This window comes from Euprymna scolopes, chromosome 33 (genome assembly GCF_053919585.1).
Source record: "Euprymna scolopes isolate OS-2025 chromosome 33, ASM5391958v1, whole genome shotgun sequence".
NCBI classification, from domain to species: domain Eukaryota; kingdom Metazoa; phylum Mollusca; class Cephalopoda; order Sepiida; family Sepiolidae; genus Euprymna; species Euprymna scolopes.
Window position 1 is genome coordinate 48,133,213 of NC_136514.1, and position 22,710 is coordinate 48,155,922.

Genomic DNA, 22,710 nt, shown 5'->3' on the forward strand with positions numbered 1-22,710 from the left:
TAGCATAACGTGGCTTGATTTGATACGTCAGTTTCTATCGGCAGCGTTTATAAGTAGAACCTTTCAACTTTTGGTGATCATACCCTCATTGTATATCAAAATATTGCAACAGTCTGAAATCGTATACAAAACTGAAATGCGCATAAAACTATAGAAAAATAGCACAAGTTAATGGAATCATAGTATAGTTTCGGCTTCAGACTGATACCGAATCTCTACCAGTCATCATCATCATATTGTATTAATCCAAAAATTATATTGTTAACATTGGTTTAACCGATATTTTTCTAGGCAGAATTATCTCTAAAAAAAAAGACACCAGATACTTACGGAAGGGATTAGGCGAAGGTTGCCAACATTCTAAGTGAAAATGATTATGGAAAAAACAGGATTCGAACTTGAAACACATAGGTTGTCAGTCATTGTCGTTAACCACTAGCCCACCGTTACCTTCTTTCTCTACTAGTAAGAGATGTAGATGGTTTGATTTTAACGACGAACCTACTGCAAACTCCATATACTTGAATGCAAGTATTATACTTACTTTTGTATCCTTGACATATGTAGCCAGCCTTTTCTTCGCAGAATGCCGGAAACCACATGCCAGCAGCTGTCTTTTCGGTGTGCATCGCGATGCAATACTAAACAATATAAGAAAAAAGAAAGCTGATCTTTAGAACATGTCTTTTTTTTTTTTTTGCTGCAGCGTATTAAAAATGAACGGAGTAGCATGTCCGATGGACCACCATCACCACCAACAACAACAACCTGCAACGCTTGAACAGTCCACGGATGTAAAAAAAATATGACGGTAACGTAAGTATATAGAGTAGATAAATAACGTAAGTATATAATATAAAGTATAGTATATAGTATAAAGTATAGTATAGTATAAAGTATAGTATATATAGTATATAGTATAAACTATAGCATAGTATAGTATAAAGTATAGCATAAAGTATAGTATAAAATATAGTATAGTATAAAGTATAGTATATTATATAGTATAGTATATAGTATAAAGTATAGTATATAATATAGTATATAGTATAAAGTATAGCATAGCATATAGTATCAAGTATAGTATAAAGTATAGTATATTATATAATATAGTATAGTGTATAGTGTATAGTATAAAGTATAGCAAAGTATAGTATAAAGTATAAAGTATACTTCATAGTATAGTATATAGTATAGTATATAGTATAAAGTATAGTATATTGTATAAACTATAGCATAGTATAGTATAAAGTATAGCATAAAGTATAGTATAAAATATAGTATAGTATAAAGTATAGTATATAGTATAGTATATAGTATAAAGTATAGCATAGCATATAGTATCAAGTATAAATAATGAAGTATATAGTCACTTAAAGTAGATAAACAGATGAAAAAAATACCCAAAATAAAAGAGACATTCTTAAAATGCATCGATTTAATCTATGTTATCACAGACTTATGCGTGATAGATCGGCGGATGGATTGGCAAAACACTATTTTTAAATTAAGCGTGACAAACCAACAGCAGAAACGACAAAATGGTATTTTAAATTTAAGCCTGGCAAACCATTGTGTGACGTGGCTGTTACATACAAAGGAGAGAAAGAAATAAAAATCCGCGTCGACTTTTTCTTTGTTTTTCTTTTTCGCTTTCGCGCACACTTCCTAATTTGCATATGCGCCTTTTTCAGCTTTTAATCTCTTTGCGAGTCAGCCATCCTTCGTTGCTCCTGATAACTTTCACACGTGCTCATATGCACTATGTTATAACTGGAGGGAATGACAAAATACTACTTAAGACGTAAACGTCACAGACCATCTGCTACTAGTCTCTCCCCCTTAAACAGAGTTCAAAAGGGAGTTGCCAACATAATAGGTCCTGAACTATCGACTAGGCTTCAGTCACTGTCCCATCGACGAAATATTGTATCTCTCTGTTTGTTGTACAAGTATTTTAATGGTGGATGTTCTGACGAACTACAAGCCCGTGCCCCTCAGCGGAAATACACCTAAATCTGACAAGCAGCAAAATCCCACCCCTACACAGTAGAACTCCCTAGATGTAAGAAAGCCTTTTACTCTAATAGTTCCTTCTCTAGAACTGCTAGAACTGCTAGACGCTGGAATTTCCTTCCGGGTCCCTCTTTCCCTGACTGTACTGACATGCAGAAGTTTAAGTGTAATGTAAATAGACATCTTGCTGCTCAACTCCCTACACAGTACCCCCACAAATTATGTTCCAGATAGTAACTCCCTACATCAAAGTGGCACCGTGCTTTGGTTTGGGTGAAAATGCAATAAAAAAAATCAATAGATTGGCAAAACATTATTTCAGAGTTAAGCGTGACAGAATAATGGAGAGAATAACAAAATGATATTTCAAACTTAAGTGTGACAGACCAATGGAATTATTGAGATAATACTAACTCAAACTTAAACATGACAGACTATTGGAGGAAGTGATATGATCTTATTTCAAATTTAAGCATGACAACCCAAAAAAATGACTGACAAAACACTATTTCAAGCGTGGCAGACCTTGTACCCCACTCTCAAAATTTAATTTATTTTTTTACAAAGATTTTTTTAAGACATCAAGCCAGTCTGTCTAAGTTAAAATTTATTGCTTCTTGTTTTTACATAAGAATCCCCCCCCCGTAATAAATATTATTCTAATTGTATTTGTTGCAGATTTATTATTGTACTAGCTGGACGCCCGGCGTTGCCCGGCCTTACAATACGTTTAAACATGATATTTTAATTTATGCGATTGTGTATGTTTTATTATAGAATCAATACTCTATTGATTATAATCAATAGAGTATTGATTCTCTATTATTAATTATTATATATTACGAGCAAAAATTTGCCCGGTGAACTAATTCGAAAAAAAAAATAAATAACGATAAGGTCGTTCATCAAATTCTGTCTGTGTTTCTTTACATTATCACATCAGCTGACAATTGGACTTGGCGATGAATGCCCTGGAAAAGTCACTTCTGATTAATGTTTAGTTTTAAAATATGCAAAGAGAAAAAAATGATTTGCGGCGAGTTTAAATTGTACTTCTTTTATCGTAAATTAAACTCATTAATAAGAAAAAAATAATCAAATATCAAAGGTCCTGGATATGACCTAAAACTATATCCGATGTTGAGGCCCCACCTTGCGGGCCTTGGGGAGTGTGGAGCCATCCTTTAATTGCCATTGCTCCCAGGTCTACTCTGACCCGGAGTGGTAGTATCTGTTAGGGTCCCAACTATGGATTAAATAGAATCTGACTTTAAAAAATATATACTCCATTAAAAATCGTACCTCAGAATAACTAGATTCGGCATTAAGTAATCTGAAAAAGGTTGATATGCCGTAAAACAAAAACAACCAACCAAAAAAATAATAAAATGTCCAGGTACACCCGAGCTTGAACAGGGTGTCATATGATCTGTAGTCGAATGCTCTACCACTAACCTATATCTCCAAATGATGATAAATCTGTTTTTAAGAAGAAATGATTTGCTAAATTTTTTATTATTTCCCTTGGCTGGTGTAACATAAAATATTCCCTTGTAAAAATTTTCCTTTTTTATTTATAAGAGAGAAACACTTTTTTTAAAGATCGTTTTTTTATTTTTCGATTTTCGAAAATGATTTACAGATATTTTATTATTTCGCCTAAGGCGGTGTAACATATATTATTCCCATGTAAAAATTCTTATTAAATCTATAAAAGAGAAAAAAAAATACTATTTTAAGATCGGAATTTTTCGATTTCCGAAACTTATACTTCAATACTTGTACAAAATTGAATTCTGTACAAAATTGAATTCTGTACAAAATTGAATTCTGTACAAAATTGAATTCTGTACAAAATACATCTAAGAACACTACCAGACATATATCTGTGTAAAATTTGCAAATAATGGGCTCAGCTGTTTGTGTGAAATTTGCAAATAATGGGCTCAGCTGTTTGTGTGAAATTTGCAAATAATGGGTTCAGCTGTTTGTGTGAAATTTGCAAATAATGGGCTCAGCTGTTTGTGTGAAATTTGCAAATAATGGGCTCAGCTGTTTGTGTGAAATTTGCAAATAATGGGCTCAGCTGTTTGTGTGAAATTTGCAAATAATGGGGTCAGCTGTTTGTGTGAAATTTGCAAATAATGGGCTCAGCTGTTTGTGTGAAATTTGCAAATAATGTGCTCAGCTGTTTGTGTGAAATTTGCAAATAATAGGCTCAGCTGTTTGTGTGAAATTTGCAAATAATGGGCTCACGTGTTTGTGTGAAATTTGCAAATAATGTGCTCAGCTGTTTGTGTGAAATTTGCAAATAATGGGCTCAGCTGTTTGTGTAAAATTTGCAAATAATAGGCTCAGCTGTTTGTGTGAAATTTGCAAATAATAGGCTCAGCTGTTTGTGTGAAATTTGCAAATAATGGGCTCAGCTGTTTGTGTGAAATTTGCAAATAATGGGCTCAGCTGTTTGTGTGAAATTTGCAAATAATGGGCTCAGCTGTTTGTGTGAAATTTGCAAATAATGGGCTCAGCTGTTTGTGTGAAATTTGCAAATAATAGGCTCAGCTGTTTGTGTGAAATTTGCAAATAATGGGCTCAGCTGTTTGTGTGAAATTTGCAAATAATGGGCTCAGCTGTTGGTGTGAAATTTGCAAATAATAGGCTCAGATGTTTCGGAACCTATGAGGAAGGAACTCACACACACACATACACACACACTCACACACACACATACACAAAGTGACTTTTATCTACAAGTGGTAAAGGAGATTTAAAAAGTTGCTTTTTTTTAAACCAAGATTTTATTTTTTAACAAATATATTTTGCGATTTTGCAAAACGTCAATTAATTAAAAAAACAAAAAAAAAGAAAGAACATACAGGTATTTACTTGCCTCTCCACGAAGGCAGAGTGTTAGGCACAAGGTCCGAATAAATATAGGGAAAATCTAGTTCTCCTAAAAGTGGACACTAATTTTGAAAAAAAAAATCATTGTCTCAGTCTTTAAGGATTTTCTTTCACGCCAAATGTTTTAAAGTTACAATATCAACATATTTGTGTTTAAAAAAAGGCTGATTCGAATGTATATGATTACTAGTGTTCTTATTTGTGTTTTTTGTAAATATCTTTTAAGGTATGACTCTAAAAAGATATTTGCGAAAAGGGAAACTCTTGACTGAAAGTTGTGACTTAATTAGTTTTATTGTTTATTTTAATAATGCCACGAGAAATTTTTCATAATAAAGTCGTATTAGTGTCCGTTTATTTGTTCACAATTTGATTAATATGTACGAAAGGTACACTGTTTTATAAATTAATTTTAATACTGAAAACGGACATATCACACTTTCATTCCAGGTTATTTCTATGTATTCAAAGGAAATCTTCATTAAAGAAGTAACCTCATTTGCATATTGCATTAAAGAAAATTTATTTTAATAATTATCAGCATGTTAGTAATTGTCTGTAGCAATACAATTGTTTTTATTGTTCTATTTAGAAATATTATTTATGTTGATGTTTTTATTTATTTTTAATTTAATTTATATTTAATGTATTTTATTTTCAATAATTATTACCAACACCGCCTTTTAAAACGAAATTAAGTTTATCTACTTAAGCTGTGAGAGTTACTTCCCTTTAAAGCTATGAGAGTTATTTCCCGTTCAATTTTCATAAATGTGTGTTATTATTTCATAAAGCCAACACGTGGTTAACTTTCAGAAAAACCGTAAGAAGTTAGGATATGCAGTATATCTTAAACAGTATGTGACTGAGCCTTCGGTTCGCCCATATGTTTTAACTTGGCAACACCGGATATATACAGTTAGTATTGACATATTTTGCACGGACAGGCCTAGGTCTCCTAAACCGAAGTTGCTTGAAGAGCGACTTATAATAATCAGCAACAGCAATTAGTCGTACATTAGTCGTGCCTAATATAGTCGTGCATAAAATGTAAAAACCGTTAGAGAGGCAGCATGGGATGCATTAGGACACAGTGTCTCTCTTTTAATTCCGAGTAAGTATTATTTCTAGTAGTGTATAGTAATTTCTATGTTTCTAGTGAACTTTAACAGATTTCGCATAGTTTTGAATATGTTTTGTCATTGGTATTTAATCGACAAGTAGGCGCAGAAAGTATTTCTTTACAAACAAAAATGAAGGGAATGATCAAAATGCCGGGTCATGTCGACCTTCGCCAGTAGTGCATTCGACATCGACGAAGGTCATCGTAACCTAGCATTCTGATTAATCTTTCTCTTTTCTTAAATAATTTTTCCGCTTCTTTTGGTAAGCTAAATAGAAAAATGGACATCTTATTCTTAACGTGAATATTTGATATTCATGGGATGCGTTTCAAACACACACGCATACACACACACACATTATTATTATTATTATTATTATTATTATTATTATTATTATTATTATTATTATTATTATTATCATCATAATTTCACGTATCTCCATAAAATTTCATAAGAATATATATTTTTATAGGTTGATTTTCAGTATTTACTTCAACAGTGCTCACTACGTGAGTTGAACTGGGTAGTAAGTTATGAAAATGCATATGGCAATTACGAGGATGAAACGCAGAAAATTCTGTGTAGCTTTATTGCCAGACATATTTTCATAACTCGGTATTGTTTCCAGTCGTCCTGGCCCTCTCCTTACCACTGGATTCAAGCAGTGGCAAGCAGGGGTCCAGGACGACTGGAAGCAGTGATTATGTAAAAGTGTGCCTTTTGTATATAGAAATCTAATTCTGAACAAAGAAACAAACAGGAATACAACACTATTATGATATAGTACTAGGCATTGCCTTACAACACTATTATGATATAGTACTAGGCATTGCCTTACAACACTATTATGATATAGTACTAGGCATTGCCTTACAACACTATTATGATATAGTTACTCGGCATTGCCTGGAAATAAATAAAGGACCCCTCTAATTGCTTTCAAACCTTGTCCTCTACATCATCATTTGAATTCTTATTATTTACTTTCTATACTTTTCAGTTTTAATTCTTTTTTATTTTTTTACTTGTGAGTCGCCATTTATCAAGGCCCGAAGGTTACTCGAGGATACGGGTTAATGGATATAAGGCGGTAGTAATTGTTAATGGTGTAAATTGGGTAGAATTTGATTATTTATGGAGACGGCTTAACACGAACTTGTTTGTATTAGATTTGAAGGCTACCATGTTGTATTCAATCGGGAAGCAGACCAACGGAACAGTGTTTTCCGTAGGTAGGCAGTTTTGGGAAAGAAGCTTTGTTCATGGAATCTGCGTTTAGATTTAGGCACGGATAGAGCGGAGGAAATCATATGGTGGTTGTAGCTAGTCGGGTGTTTTTTTGTGAAAGTTTGGCAAAGGGGGACCATAGATTGGAGTTCAGTTGAGCACTTGAAATGAAAACAACGATAGAGCAGAGACAAGTGGTTGCAGGGAAGAGAAAAGAGCATTACCTACTAGATTTTGAAGACGTTTTTGAATTCTATCAAAGCTGGATGAGACACGTCAAGAAACTTCTGCCATGATGTGGCAACAATACTGAATTAATAATTCATTAATCCAGCGATCGTGGCAACCGATTTGATGTATGTGTTCCATTTCAGCTCAGGGGTGAAGGTCAATCCTAAAAGTTTGTCAAGACATGGAGTTTCCTTAAGACGAGAGCCATTCGTTTCAATTGGGGCGTAATGGAGGTCAGGATGATTATGATGAAAGGAGAGAAGCTTGGTGTTTGATGAATTAAAATTAACCAGCCACATTTTTCCCCATTGCACCACGTTCTCAAGTCAGAAGAGAGATAATCAGAAAGATCTTGGTTATTGCTGGCCTTTGAAGTGTTGCCATAGATTGTGTTGTCGTCTGTATAAATGTCTATAAATGATCTAAAGTTTTGGAAGATTGTACCAAGATTGTTTTGGTGTGATCGAAAATCAATCTAGTAAACAATGTTATATATTAGCACTCCCGGGCATCATCAAGTGACCTAACCGAGTATTATTATTATTATTATTATTATTATTATTATTAGATGTCGAAGGTTAAGGGAAGACATTTGTTGCAGGACACCAAGGAACAGACCAACCGAGTGAGAAAACTACCCGGCACTATGAAGATGGTATGTGCTTTCTCTGGGTCAAGCAAACAAAGATCTTTATTTGTTGTTTGTTTTATTCGTTGTTTGTTTATATGTCCCGTTTGTACGGCATAATCACGTTGACACACCGGTTCGCGTCAGATCACCGAAGTTAAGCAACATTGAGCCTGGCTAGTACCAGATGGGTGATCATTTGGGAATTCTAGGCGCTGTATGTGCTTTCCGCTTATCTCGGCATTGTTTCCAGTCGTCCTGAACCTCCACTTGCCACTGGTATTCAACAATGTCGAATCAGGAGAGGTGTGGTTGGAGATTGCGCAACTCTTACCACAAAAATTTCCCGCGCAGACACCCTTACAGTGGGTATCCATAGTCTGTCAAGGCTGAAGGAAGCCTTAATGTCCCGTTTGAACTGTAGTAATTCGTGAAACACCCACATATGAATCAACACGAAAAACATTGGAAACACTACACGATCACAGATATAGAATTATACATATATGTGCGCACACATTATGAAGACAACCAAAAACATTAGAGACGATCACAGACACGTCATCTATACATTCTTTACATAGACCCAGCTATACAATAACAAGAATAAAAGCATAGATGGTAACGAGAAATATGTCAAAAGAATGGGTAGATATTACATTTGGAATACGATTGCGAGTGTTTTGATAATTTAAAGGCTGAAACTAGAATAAAAATATATTAGTATTTTATTGTTTGTATTTTAGGTACGTCGAGTTAAAGGTACTTATCAAAGTTAGATCACTGGTCGAGAGAGAATACAAAAAAAATAAAGAACATAGGGACCGAAGTCAGTAAACGTTCTCCATTTTGTTTGCTCCAGATCAGGCTGTCTGAAAATATCGGTTTCCTTATTTAAATGTTCCGTTTTATTGTTTTTGTTCTTGTTTCCCAATTACGTTCTGCAAAATCAAAACTAAAAGCAGTATGAATAGATATTGTTAGATAGTCCAAGGATGAAGTACTGCTGCCACATCTGGGCAGGAGCTGCTAAAAACAGCCTATCCTGCCTTGACAGAGTACAACATAGACTTCGTGGCTTAGTGGGGGATGCCCTTTTCTCTTCCCTGCAACCTCTTTCCCACAGAAGAGACGTAGCGATCCTATCTTTGTTCTATCGTTATTTCCATGGCAAGTGCTCGTCTGAGCTCCAATCTCTAGTCTCCCTCACGAATCTTTTTTCAAAAAACACCCGACTAGCTGAAACCACTGTCAATAATTTCCCCCACTCCTTATTTGTGCCTAAATCAAAACGTAGATTCCATGAACAAAGCTTCTTTCTTAGAACTGCACGCCTGTGGAACTCTGTTCCGCTTGCCTGTTTCCCTCCCGTCTTCAACCTGGATGTCTTCAAGTCCAACACAAACAAATTCCTGATGAACCGCCCCCTTAAGTAATGACACTTTATCAATTCTCCAATACTATTACAATCCCATTGACTACTGTACACACAATAACCCTTATCACCGAGTGGCCCTTGGGCCTTGATATGTGGTAAACTCCATGTAAAAAAAAATATTGGAAGATATAATGAGCTAGAAGCGTAATACTTGCGACTAAATAATTGAACCCGGAAAGGGTTGATATTCCCCAAAACAAAACAACCAAACCAAACGCTACGAATAAATATTGAAAGATATAAAGAACTTGAAGCATAACATTTAAAATTACTGGATTCGGCATTAAATAACCCGAAAAGTGTTGATATGCCGTAAAGCAAAACAACCGAACCAAACATCACAAATAAATATTTGAAGATATAAAACAAATTGAAGCTTAAAACCTTTTATCAAAATATCAAAATAACTGGATTCGGCATTAAATAACCTAAAAAGGGTTGATTTGCCGTAAAACAAAACAACCCAACAAGCGAGGGCTAGTATGTTGACTTCATCTGGAAAGTAAAAGTATAACCAATAAAACACTGAATCATAACATGAAAAAACGTATAAAATTATTTTCTTTGATTTCTTGAATGAAGGTCATCGCTTTCCGACTGAATTTGTAATTAACGTGTTTCATGATGTCCTGATATGTTTCACTAAATCAGAATATATAAGGTTTGTAATTTTTTGATAATTTCATATTTTTAATGCCATAAAAAGATAATTAGCGTATTGTTTTGAGTAGAGAGCCATTCTTCTGATAGAAAAAATGACCCAAAAAGGGCATGACAACACTTAGTTGACCCATTTTTTTTTAAGGAAAGTATAAAAACCATGGTGAATGCATTCTCAGCAGTCCAGAAACCTTTGCTTCCCCTGTTTTGTCCTTCAGTCCTCATCTACAACGAATGAACGGCGTTTCTGACAAATGGGAAAGCAAACGTTGTATACTTAGTCGATGGTTTCAAGTTGGCAGTAGCGAGAAATGACTAAATTCTATTTCAATTCTATTCTTGTTGTGCAATCACTAATAAGGGTGCTGGAAGTAAACATTTACCTGTGTTGACATTATCCGCCTGATACTCAGTGACCCGAACCTTGGATTAACTCACGATGAGGCCATCTTATCAGAAGGTATTAAATACAGAGGCTGCTGCATTGTCATTTGGTGAATGAATCTAGACCATATAGTAACTTCCGGTAGAACCTTTGGATGCCATTTTAATAGGAAAAATGAACCAAAAAGGGCATGACAAGAAAAAAGAAAATCACCCGTTTCCGAATATTAAATGTAATCGTCCCGAATATTGGCAGCATCAATCCAGTCACAAAAGCTTTGAATTATATATTATTCCGGGTAAAAAAAAATGGCTAGTATTAATCCAGTTAGGATTAGCAGCTGTCCCGTCGGGTCAAGGCGAAAAGCTATAGCTGAAACATTCAAAGAGATTCAGTATATTTTATTTTATAAAGCGATTGGTCATTATCGTTATATTTTATAAATCTTATCATCCCTGGCTATAAATTTAATCGTCCGAATCTTCGTGATCATATCCAGTACAGTTATGCTACAAAATATTTCAACATACTGAAAATACATTTTTTTTTTAAATGTGCAATGAATTACCTCGTATTTCAAGCGAAATAATTTCTCGATCTGGCTGCTTGGAAGATGGACGAAAGAAAGTTCCGAATTATCCTCCCACGTTAAAGTGGCATCCTTGACGCGCATTCCGATCCAAAGAGATGTGCTGAACTTGTAGAGCATCTGAGTTAAAAATGCTGAAATAAAATATTTTAGAAGTTGAACGTATTCACTTTCCAATAATAGAATAACGTTGAAAATCTTCTTTCTTTCTTTCTTTCTTTCTTTCTTTCTCTCTCTCTCTCTCTCTCTCTCTCTCTCTTTCCATATATATACATACTATATATATACTATTTTATATACTATATATATACGATATGTATATACTATATATATACATACTAAATACATATATATACTATATACATATATGAGCAAACAGTTAATAAAACATGTTAAAAACACTTTGAAATAAGTTAAAAACATATTTAATCTGAAAAGGAAACACTAGATAAGTGGATAGTCCTTAATCCGCGGAGTTTCGAAGAAATACTTTCCTTCTTATCAGAGGGTAGGAATTAGCAAAATGCGGGATCGGATTTTGCATGCAGAAGTATTTGATGAAACACCAAGTAAGTCAAAGATCTTACTTGAAAACAAAAACAGCGAAGCAGAGGGAATATGGTGAAGAAAAGGGTGATTACACATGAATGGATAGTCTGGTGGAAGGTAAAAAAAATCCAGTGACGGTAAAATTCCAATGTATAACTTCAAGAAAGTTAAAAGAATTTTACTATATATATATATATATATATATATATATATATATATATATATATATATATATATATATATATATAACCAATGTATAATAAACACTTACAAGCATCCACCCCTTGGAAAAACTTCAAACTAACTACGAAAATTGCCATTTTTACACATTTGAAAATAATTTCTGACGAGGACGCATCACAGACCGTCTGAAACGCGCGTAAACGATTTCAATGACTTAAAAACATTATTACAATGATCCAAACATAATTCGCAAGGAAAAACCAAGACACGGAATAATAAAATAATGTTAAAAAATACACATTGTTGGTGACTACTCCCTTATTTAAATATATATATATATATATATATATATATATATATACTATATACATATATATACTATACACATATATATATACTATATACATATATATACATATATATACTATATACATATACTATATACATATATATACTATATACATATACTATATACATATATATATACTATATATATACTATATACATATATATACTATATACATATATATACTATATACATATATATATACTATATACATATATATACATATATATATACTATATACATATATATACTATATACATATATATACTATATACATATATATACATATATATACTATATACATATATATATACTATATACATATATATATATACTATATACATATACTATATACATATACTATATACATATATATACTATATACATATATATACTATATACATATGTATACTATATACATATATATACTGTATACATATATATATATATACTATATATACACTAATATATTCACTATATATTATATATATACTATATATATAATATATATATATATATACTATATATATATATTATATATATTATATATATATTATATATATATTATATTATATATATTATATATATTATATTATATATATATATATTATATTATATATATATATATATATATATATATATATATATATATATATATATATATATATATATATACAATCTTACACTTATGTTTCGAAAAACATTGAATTTTATCGATTTTTAATTCTTGCCATTAACCGCTGCCTAAAAAGTTAGGGTCAAGATAAAAGGACGAAGTATTATTTGCTTTTTTTATTTTTTTTATTTTTTTTCTTGTCGTTAGTGTAAAAAAAACATTGCTTTTAATGTTCCAAAATCTAAACAAAAAAAAAATCGCTTTTTTCTGAAATTTGTGTGATTTTATTTTAGATTTTCTTTTTTTTTTCTTTTTTTTTGTTACTTTTCACTTTTTCTGCTTCTCTTATTTTTTTAAGAATGTAATTTTTATTTGTTTTTAACTTAATTAAGCATTTTGTTTTTCGTATATATAAATGGAAGCCTAAAATCTTTAATTCTTAAAAAAAAAACCTAATTGCACTTCCCCGTCCGGTAGAATGCATGCGAAAATAGCCCGTATACCCGACATAGGCAGCAGTTGAATTCTCTAACCCTAACCAGCAAAACTAGAGTAAAAGTAACTCATGTCTTAACTTCTTTCCTCCTCCTTTAATCTACGCGACCCTCGTGGGGGGGGGGGCGGGTGACATATCTTTAATTTACCTTGAAAAATAGTAGTTCTAGACTTATACTAAATACAACACTTAGTTGACCCATTTTTTTTTAAGGAAAGTATAAAAGCCATGGTGAATGCATTCTCAGCAGTCCAGAAACCTTTGCTTCCCCTGTTTTGTCCTTCAGTCCTCATCTACAACGAATGAACGGCGTTTCTGACAAATGGAAAAGCAAACGTTGTATACTTAGTCGATGATTTCAAGTGGGCAGTAGCGAGAAATGACTAAATTCTATTTCAATTCTATTCTTGTTGTGAAATCACTAATAAGGGTGCTAGAAGTAAACATTTACCTGTGTTGACATCTTATCAAAAGGTGTTTAATACAGAGGCTGCTGCATTGTTATTTGGTGAATGAATCTAGACCATATAGTAACTTCCGGTAGAACCTTTGGATGCCATTTTAATAGGAACTGATATGGGTTTTCCTTATCATTGGTCTACAAAAGTCTTCCTTCTTTACTTTCGCCGTCCCTATTCTCTCTCTCTCGCTTCGCCTCAGCCTTGCTCTAAAAAACTCTGTTGACATCTTCTACAAACTCCCCAACATAACTACGAATAATTCCAACAAACAAAACAAGAGAACCACAGCTTCCAACGCAGACCCTCACTAAAAGGTATCCTTCTTTGACATCAGAGTTCTACGTTCCAAATTTCCAGAGGTTGAAATCCTATTACGGGGGATCAAACCTGATTTATTGTTCTTGGGTGAAACTGGCGTTAGCTCAACTTCTTTCTTAGCCGATTGCTTCATTAAAGACTATTTTAACTTCACATCCAAACATGACCCCTGAGATCGCCATTGTCGTGGAATACGTACCTACATAAGGGATAGCTTCCCTTGTAGTAGGGACATCTCCAAAGGAGACCCCAAACATCCCTGTATGTGCTTTAGAGTAGCACTTACCCACAGCACAGTATTTATATTTGCCCTCTACCGTCCCCACAATGATGGAGTAGTGGTCTTTGATACTATTTCTAAGCGTATTTATCATGGTCTGACTGCTTAGTCCTCAGTCAACATTCACATCTGTGGATATTTAAATCTTCACAATTTTGAATGGCTGGAGAAAGAGAAAGAGAGAGACCGACAGAGATTACTTTTAGCATAGTTAGGGCTACAGAATTCAACTATTGCATATGTCAGGTATACGGGTCATTTCGCGTAGATATTTTAATGTAATATATATATATATATATATATATATATATATATATATATATATATATATATATATATATATATATGTTTCCACAATGAAACAACATCGAATCTCACATTAATCAGAAAAACCTCAAATCGGAAGTCTTAAACTCGAGTCGCACCCTCGCTTTGGCTCATCAGTAGAACATGTACGAACTCAAGAATCGAAACCCGAGTCACTTGAACGCGAGGCAGGTACCCTGACACTTGAGCCATCACGCCACGTACAAGAAAGTGGTATACGAGGGACGTTCCAAATTCTTATTTTTATTCCGACTGAATCCATCAGACATGATTGCAAACAACATTTTCATGATTACTGAACTTATGCCTGCATGGTCTGAAAGTTTCATATCTCTGTTGCAGATATTCACGGTGTGAGACCCTAAGAAATCAAACCCTGTCATGGACGAGCATCAGAAACAGAAATGCGACATTGAATTCCTCCATGCAGAATAATTGAACTGATTAACATTTACGAAGCCGATGTAGTTGATGTCAACACTGTTAGGAGATAGGGCAGGGATGTGAGTAACGTTTACGACCGGATCATCAAAAGAGGCCGGCAAAAGTGCATTAAGAACTGTGGTGACTATGTAGAAAAATACATTCTGGAGCACAATAGGTCGCTCGTTTAAATGCACACACTCCCATCTTCGTAGCTTTTGAGTTAAAAAAAATAGGAGGCTTTAGTATATATTATATGGGAGGAGTATGAGAGAGAAAGAGAGAAAAAAAGAAAGAAAGAGAGACGGAGTTTGCATATGAAATGAAAATTTCAGACAAAATGTAATATTAGTTTATGGAATAAAAAACTAGGCAGAAAAAAAAGACACAACAAAAATAAGCACAGAAACACATCATTAAAGCATTATTGCAACAAATTTGTAAAAAAAAATGAAAAAGCACGAATATTAGCGGGCATTCCCAAGGAATATTTTATTTAACTATAATCTACTTAAATAATCAATTTTCACTTTGATCGTTTACCTTGTTGTAACGAATTGCTGATACTGGCAAGTCCAAAAAATTCTCCGTAAGTTCGACATTTCCCTTCGGCTTGTCGCCATGACAACTGCTCGCCTTTATTGGTTCCGCCAATAAGATAACATTTTGTGTCTGAAAGTGAAAGTCGAAAAATGGAACATCCTTTGAGACATTAATTAGTAAATGGATTAATGATACAGACAGACAAAAAAATGTTCACTTATAATGAAGAACAAAAAAAGAAGATAGCGTATGACCCGCCAACAACAGCTTCGCTTCACATGAACCGCCTTACACTACGGCACTGATGTGATGATCGCAATAGCTGGACTGCCAAATACGTTCTGCTTGACCTTTATTAAGTCTCTCTTTTCTTGCTTTCCAATCACGTTAATGGCAGGATATCCACACCCGTATATATCCGAGTTCTAGGGTATGCATATTTTTAGTCACATCCAGGTGCTGCGCATCAGGAAATCTGTCAATCGCTCGGCATTGCAGTCTTAGTGCTTGGCCTTGTTTTTTACTTGGATAATGAACGACATATATCTTCTTTTAAATGTAATGTGAACACACACACACACACACACATATATATATATAGTCATCCACATACAGTACTGTTTCGCTGCTTCACAGCTCATCAGTGCGGCTAGACAAGCAAGTACCTCAAGTATGCACGGATACATGTTTCGTCGTTACAAATCCTATCGGGATTTGAAACCAGGACTCCAGAGTCTGAACCTGAACCTCTACTGCTGAGCCAACCCTCGCTAGTACTAATTTTGCTTCCCGCTCAATAACCGCCAACCCTCATGCTGTTCTTGTGCTATTCTTCTTCTTCATCTTCTATTCTGGCCGTGTCGTCGTCTCTCACATTGTCGGCTGCCAAAGGGTGCGCAGTGGCTCACAAGTATATAAAAATAAATTCAATCAACGAAAAGAAAACATAGAAAACATATCATGTGGGTATCCGTTCAGTTCTGAGTGTGCAGAGGATGCATGACGCCATCGGGAAAACAGCCGTCTAATGGCTAAAGTTCATATCTACATCTACTGTCGAAGTTTAGTTCATCATTCGGTCGACCAATTCATTTCTTTATTTCCTAAAGCCCTCTCGATCTTGTCCAAGCCGAATCCCGCGTTTAACTGCGTCCAACAGAAGCTGTCTTCATATCTTACTCGAAACTGTCCATAAACTGTTCTTAACTGTCGTGAACTGTCGCAAAACATATTGGCACATCCAAAACTAACTGTAAAAATATATCGACGGATCCTTTGCTCGATTCCCCTGTTTTCGTTAATTGTCACATTTCGATCAATCATCCCATTTTTTTTTTTTTTGCGTGTTTCTTTTTGAACAACTTCGTATCAATTGTTCTGCTGATAAACCTATTTCCCCTTTTTTGTCACATCTTTCTCTTCCTTTGTCTATTTCACAACACTTGGGGGGGTCGAAAGCATCACGATAGATGTATCATCTTATTTATAGATTTAATTTTTTGTGATGCCAGAGTATAACTGGTATCATATATAGCGCAACCACATTGTTGCATTTACTGGTGTGCATCGTAATACCATTTTATTGATGTATACGATGTATAAATTAGCCAGCGCTAAAAGTAAAGATGATCTCATAGTCAGACATTCTTCTTGCCGATATGTTTTAGATGCCATTCGCAGTATGTAGTTCCTGGAGGCTAATATTGCCGCCGAAATCAGGCTGTCTTTGTAAATTGAGGTTCTGTTCGACGAATGGATTCTCGATTTCGACAAGATAAACCTGAAGAAAGTCGGAGGTTATATCTACCGAAACATTGTAAGAATAAAACATATTTAATTGTAAATGTTAACATTTGCAGGATGCATACACACACACATACATACATACATATATATATATATATATATATATATATATATATATATATATAATACAATCATGTCATTGAAGAATATATATATATATATATATATATATATATATATATATATATATATATATATATATATATATACACCACTGTCTGACTGACGTAAAGAACATTTAAAATTAAAATGCTTAAATTCAACGTTATTTCACGCGGTTAATGGTAGCCGAATGGATACGGTCTTTACTAATCGAGCCAGAGATGTCTCATTTTGCCGAGTTCGAATCGTTCGACTGGTGCTAATCGTGACACCCTGCACTGAAGATTCCCGAAAGGATAAAACACTAGTGTCTGTGGGTATTTAATTATTATAGTAAAAAAATAATTATTACAGCAAATTCGTTTCTTATCGTTGAGCACTTTCAGTTGAATTAAAGTCGGTCAATTTAGCTCTTATGCATAGATCATCGGATAACGATTAGATGACTGTTAAAATCATAATGTTTAAATTCAACGTTATTTCACGCGGTTAATGGTAGCCGAATGGATACGGTCTTTGCTAATCGAGCCAGAGATGTCTCATGTTGCCGAGTTCGAAGATTTCCGAAATGATGAAACACTAGTGTATGTAGGTATTTAATTATTATAGTAAAAAAAAATAATTATATATATATATATATATATATAGTTTCGCCAAAAAAGAAAGTCTGCACTTGTCATTTATTCAAAAAACGCAGATTTAAGCTAAATTGAATGTAACTGTTGGAACAATTTATACGTCATTTGATTCGTCTTTAATTTCTCTATAATTTTACTTTTCTTTTTTTTTTTACACGGTGGTCACCACTAATCAAGGCCCGGAAGCCACTCAGGGATAAGGGTTATTGCAAGTACAGTACGTTAGTGTGGAGATTTGATGAAGTGTTTACTTAAGGGGGCGGTTCATTAGGAATTTGTTAACTTTGGACTTGAAGACATCCAAGTTGTAGTCATATTTGAGTATCCTCGCGTTCACGTCAATTTAAAAAATTAACTTCAAATAAAGAAGGCGAAAAAAAAAAACTCCGCACAATGGAAAATTGTTTTTCAAATATAACTTTAGAACATTAATGCAACACAAATACAACAGCAACAGAATGAACTAGTTAATATTTAGTAGCATAGCTTTTCTGCAATTTGACAGATTGCAATCTTTTGGGCATTCCTTGAATTAGTCTGCGAAAACACTCCGGTGAAAGGGCATTCGGCTTCTCTTTAATTTTTGTCCAAAGTTTTTCCAGATGTGAAATTTTATTATTGTGTTACTATTGCTTGATGTAATGTCATAAGTTTTCAATAGGCTTGAAGTCCAATCCAAACACGGAATATCATGCTCTTCAAGGAACCTCTTTACATGGCCAGCTGGGAGCATTATCCTGCATGAAGATGGGATTATCATCCAAATTCTGACCAAAGTAGGGTAGAAAATCCTTAGTCAATATATTAATGTACTTGGTCGAATTAATTCGACCTTGCAATTGACGTGCACATTAATTGACGTGCACATTAGCATACTTCGATGAAAGGTCAAATATGAACAGGAAAAATTATAGAGGAATAAAAATCGTATCCAATGAGATATAAGTTGTTTAAGCAGTTACATTTAATTTAGATTAAATTTGCCATTTTTAAACACCAAGTGCAGTTTCCTTTTCGGCGCCCTTCTGTAAAAGTCTGAGGAGCTACAGACGGCCAAGAAAACGGCCGGGTAGCTGAAACACTAATGTAACTTAACAGAAAGATATGGTAATAAAAAATAAAACGTATATATATATATATATATATATATATATATATATATATATATATATATATATATATATATATATATATATATATATACACCTTTAATGCACGTAATAATAAATAATAAAAATAAACAAAAATACGTCCCATAAAACTTGTGTGTGTGTGTGTGAGAGAGAGAGAGAGAGGGTAACAAAAAGAGCGCATAGCTCTTTAAAAACACGCTAAGCAGAAAAATAAAACAAATAAATAACAGCGTTTCGAAACTGTTAATATCGCTAAAAAAAAATCATAAACTTAAAAAGCGAAAAAATAAAACACGCATTTAAGTGATGAGTTATCGTGGCTCAATAGTAGAATGCTAGACTGTGGAGGATGCTGGTGTCATTAATTCGATCCCAACCAATGCTGAAAACTAGAAATATGCATGCCCATGGTTATTCTTTTATGCACGTAATAATATTTGGGTATATTTTTATGATAGCATTTTAATTTTTTTTTTAATTCGTTGTAAACATTTGGTCTATATTTAATATAGACCAAATGTTTACAATGAATTAAAAAAAAAATTTTTAAGTGAAAGCGTTTCGCACCTTGCTCAACAGAGCTAAATCGAGGTATAGTTCCGATTAAAAAGATAACATGAAATGAAATTATGGCGGGGGACACACAAAAAAAAGCGAGAAAAAATTTTAAGGGAAAGAATTAAAAAAAATTTCATTTTTGCTTACAAAGATAAGATCTAAAAGACTTAATATAAATGATTTCTATAATTTTCGAATGACATAATGAGTATTACTTGCTGAGAAAAGAACAAGTCAATACTGAACCTGGAAGCAATCATATATATATATATATATATATATATACATATATATATATATATATATATATAATTGTAGAAGGCGGTACAATGCAGAAGTAACGGAAAGACACAGGCTGAAGCAGGTGGGAAATTTATTAATACAACTTATAAATACATGTGTGCATATTCATATTTCATATACGCAGTATATTTATATTTGCACGGTGGTTACCTGGGAAAGTCGGTCTGGTGGTATGTCCGTGTAATATAATATTTCGAGACAGATCTTTTCGTCGTATATATATATATATATATATATATATATATATATGACAAAAGTCTATATTCCAAATTTAAAAATGTTGACCATCTTACATTTTATTTCTTTAAGTACGTTGAGATGCACAATAAAATGTAAAATGGTCAACATCTTGAAATTTGGAATATAGACTTTTGACATTTATTTATATATTAGCAGGATCCGTTAACCGGAGTTGCCCGATGGAGGCAGGTCCCACCCCCTCGTAAAAAATTAAAGCGCGGTTGTTGTTGTTGTTGTTGTTGTTGTTGTTGTTGTTGTTGTTGTTGGCGCCCAATCTCCCATCTCCTCATGTTAAGAACGGCTTTCAGAATAAACATTACCAACTTCCGGGTTCGACACCTTTAACCTCCTCAGGTTAAGAATGGATTTCGGAATAGAGACACCCAACCATCATTTACTTCCTGGCTGCTTAAATAGGTGGATAATTGGTATAGGATACCTCTTATATATAATATATAAATTATTTATTTAAAATCTATAGATTGTCGATTCTGTAGATTGACCATGATTTCATTGACAGGAGACGACTTTACTGTTTTAAAAACCGCTTATCGTTGGTATCTAATCAAAATGTATTACTTATAACTGAAAATTTTAGATGGAACAATTTTTTTTCTCTATTAATGTTTTTGTTTCTAATTTATGTCAGAAGTTTTTTGTGCGTGAGTTGACTGCAGTTTTGTTTCTATTTAATCTTCTACATCGATCGCTACAAAATATAAATGGCCGTATGTACGTGTATAATAATATGTTTTTTTTTTAATATTATATAAACCATATTTCCTTTCATTTGTAAAAACACGTACAGGGTGCTTGATTATTTAATAATTAGAGAGTAATATTTAGGTACAATATTACATAAGTTCAGGTCAACATAATACCTAAGGTTACAAGCTGGAAGAGCGAACCCAGACGAAAAATACAGCGTTTTCTTAAGTTTTACTTTTAATTATAAAACCATCATGGGCTTTCTTTATCAATATTTGATTTATCTTGAGGTCTATCTAAAGATAAAATATGGCTGAAGATAGCCAGTGAGCGATTTACAATTATAAGAAAAACTAAAAAAAAAAATCTATTTTTTACTCGCCTAAATTTAAACCTGACGGACACAGTCGATCTGAACCTTTCGACCCAATCTATCTGAACGAGAGCCAAATAATCCTAAAATGGAGTACTCTTGCCACATTTTGGGAGAAGCTATTCAGTGCACTCTTTCATACATTGACAGAGTACAAAATCAGTTTTGAAATCTGATGAGAGGTTCCCTCTCTCCTTTCTGTTACCTCTTTCTCAGAGAAGAGATTTAGCGAGTCTGTCTCTGCTGTTTATGAGCTTCAACCTAAGGCCACTCCGCAGTAAAACATTCATGGTAAGCACTCACAACCACTGACAACAATTTCTTGTACTCTCTGTCTGTACCTATAACAAACGAAAATTCTATACGCAAAGATTCTTACCTATGGATGCTCACCTGTGGAACTCAATACCACAGAACTCCTTCCTAGCTGACTATAGCATGATCGTTTTAACTCAAACGTAAGCAAATTCTTTTAAACCGTCCTCAAAAATAATAAATGCGTACCTTATTTCTCCATTGCCGTTAATCACGGTGTTCATCTATTAACCCTAATCTCCGAGTGGCTTCTGGAACTTGATAAGCTGTACCTCATATCAAAAATAATTTAATCTCCATATAAATAAAATAGTAGATGCGTGTGTCTGTGTGTCTGTGTGTGTGTCTGTGTGTAAATATTTAAACGATAAACTCTTAAACTACAGGACATATAACACTAAAATTAGCAAGAAATAGCAATCATACACTAAGGGTAGTTTATAAAGAGTAAAATCTTTATTCTGGTCGGTGAAAAACACGTACCGGCAGGTTGAAATGTAAAATGTTCATTTCAACGTCCCCCCCACACACACATACATAATTCATTTCTTTGTCGTTTTTTACCTATCTCTCGAAAGCTACATCGATAGGGAACGCAGTTGGAAGCTAATTATTTTGGTTTTGACTCTACCTGATGGCACCCAAATCATTTCTTTTAACTTTTGAAATCACTATTGCATATTAGGTACAATATAATAATCAACAATGAATTGGTTCTCTTATAATTAATATGAAAACTGCATGCATCAAAATATATTTAACGTATTTGATGACCAGACAGTGGTCGGAC

At 33.5% G+C, this 22,710-nt stretch overlaps 1 protein-coding gene and 1 pseudogene across 1 annotated transcript in view; one reads left to right on the plus strand and one right to left on the minus strand.

Annotated features, from left to right (window-relative positions):
* The window catches only part of LOC145258210 (C-type mannose receptor 2-like), a 445,837-nt gene that overhangs the window by 38,183 nt on the left and 384,944 nt on the right, over positions 1–22,710 (minus strand). The window contains exons 35-37 of the mRNA XM_080116148.1: positions 15,745–15,873; positions 11,182–11,336; positions 545–641 (exon numbers count right to left, since the gene is read on the minus strand). Of these exons, the coding sequence (XP_079972274.1) occupies positions 545–641; positions 11,182–11,336; positions 15,745–15,873 (381 nt within the window). The remainder of the gene's footprint in view (positions 1–544; positions 642–11,181; positions 11,337–15,744; positions 15,874–22,710) is intronic.
* Positions 8,238–8,354, plus strand: LOC145258435 (5S ribosomal RNA; annotated as a pseudogene).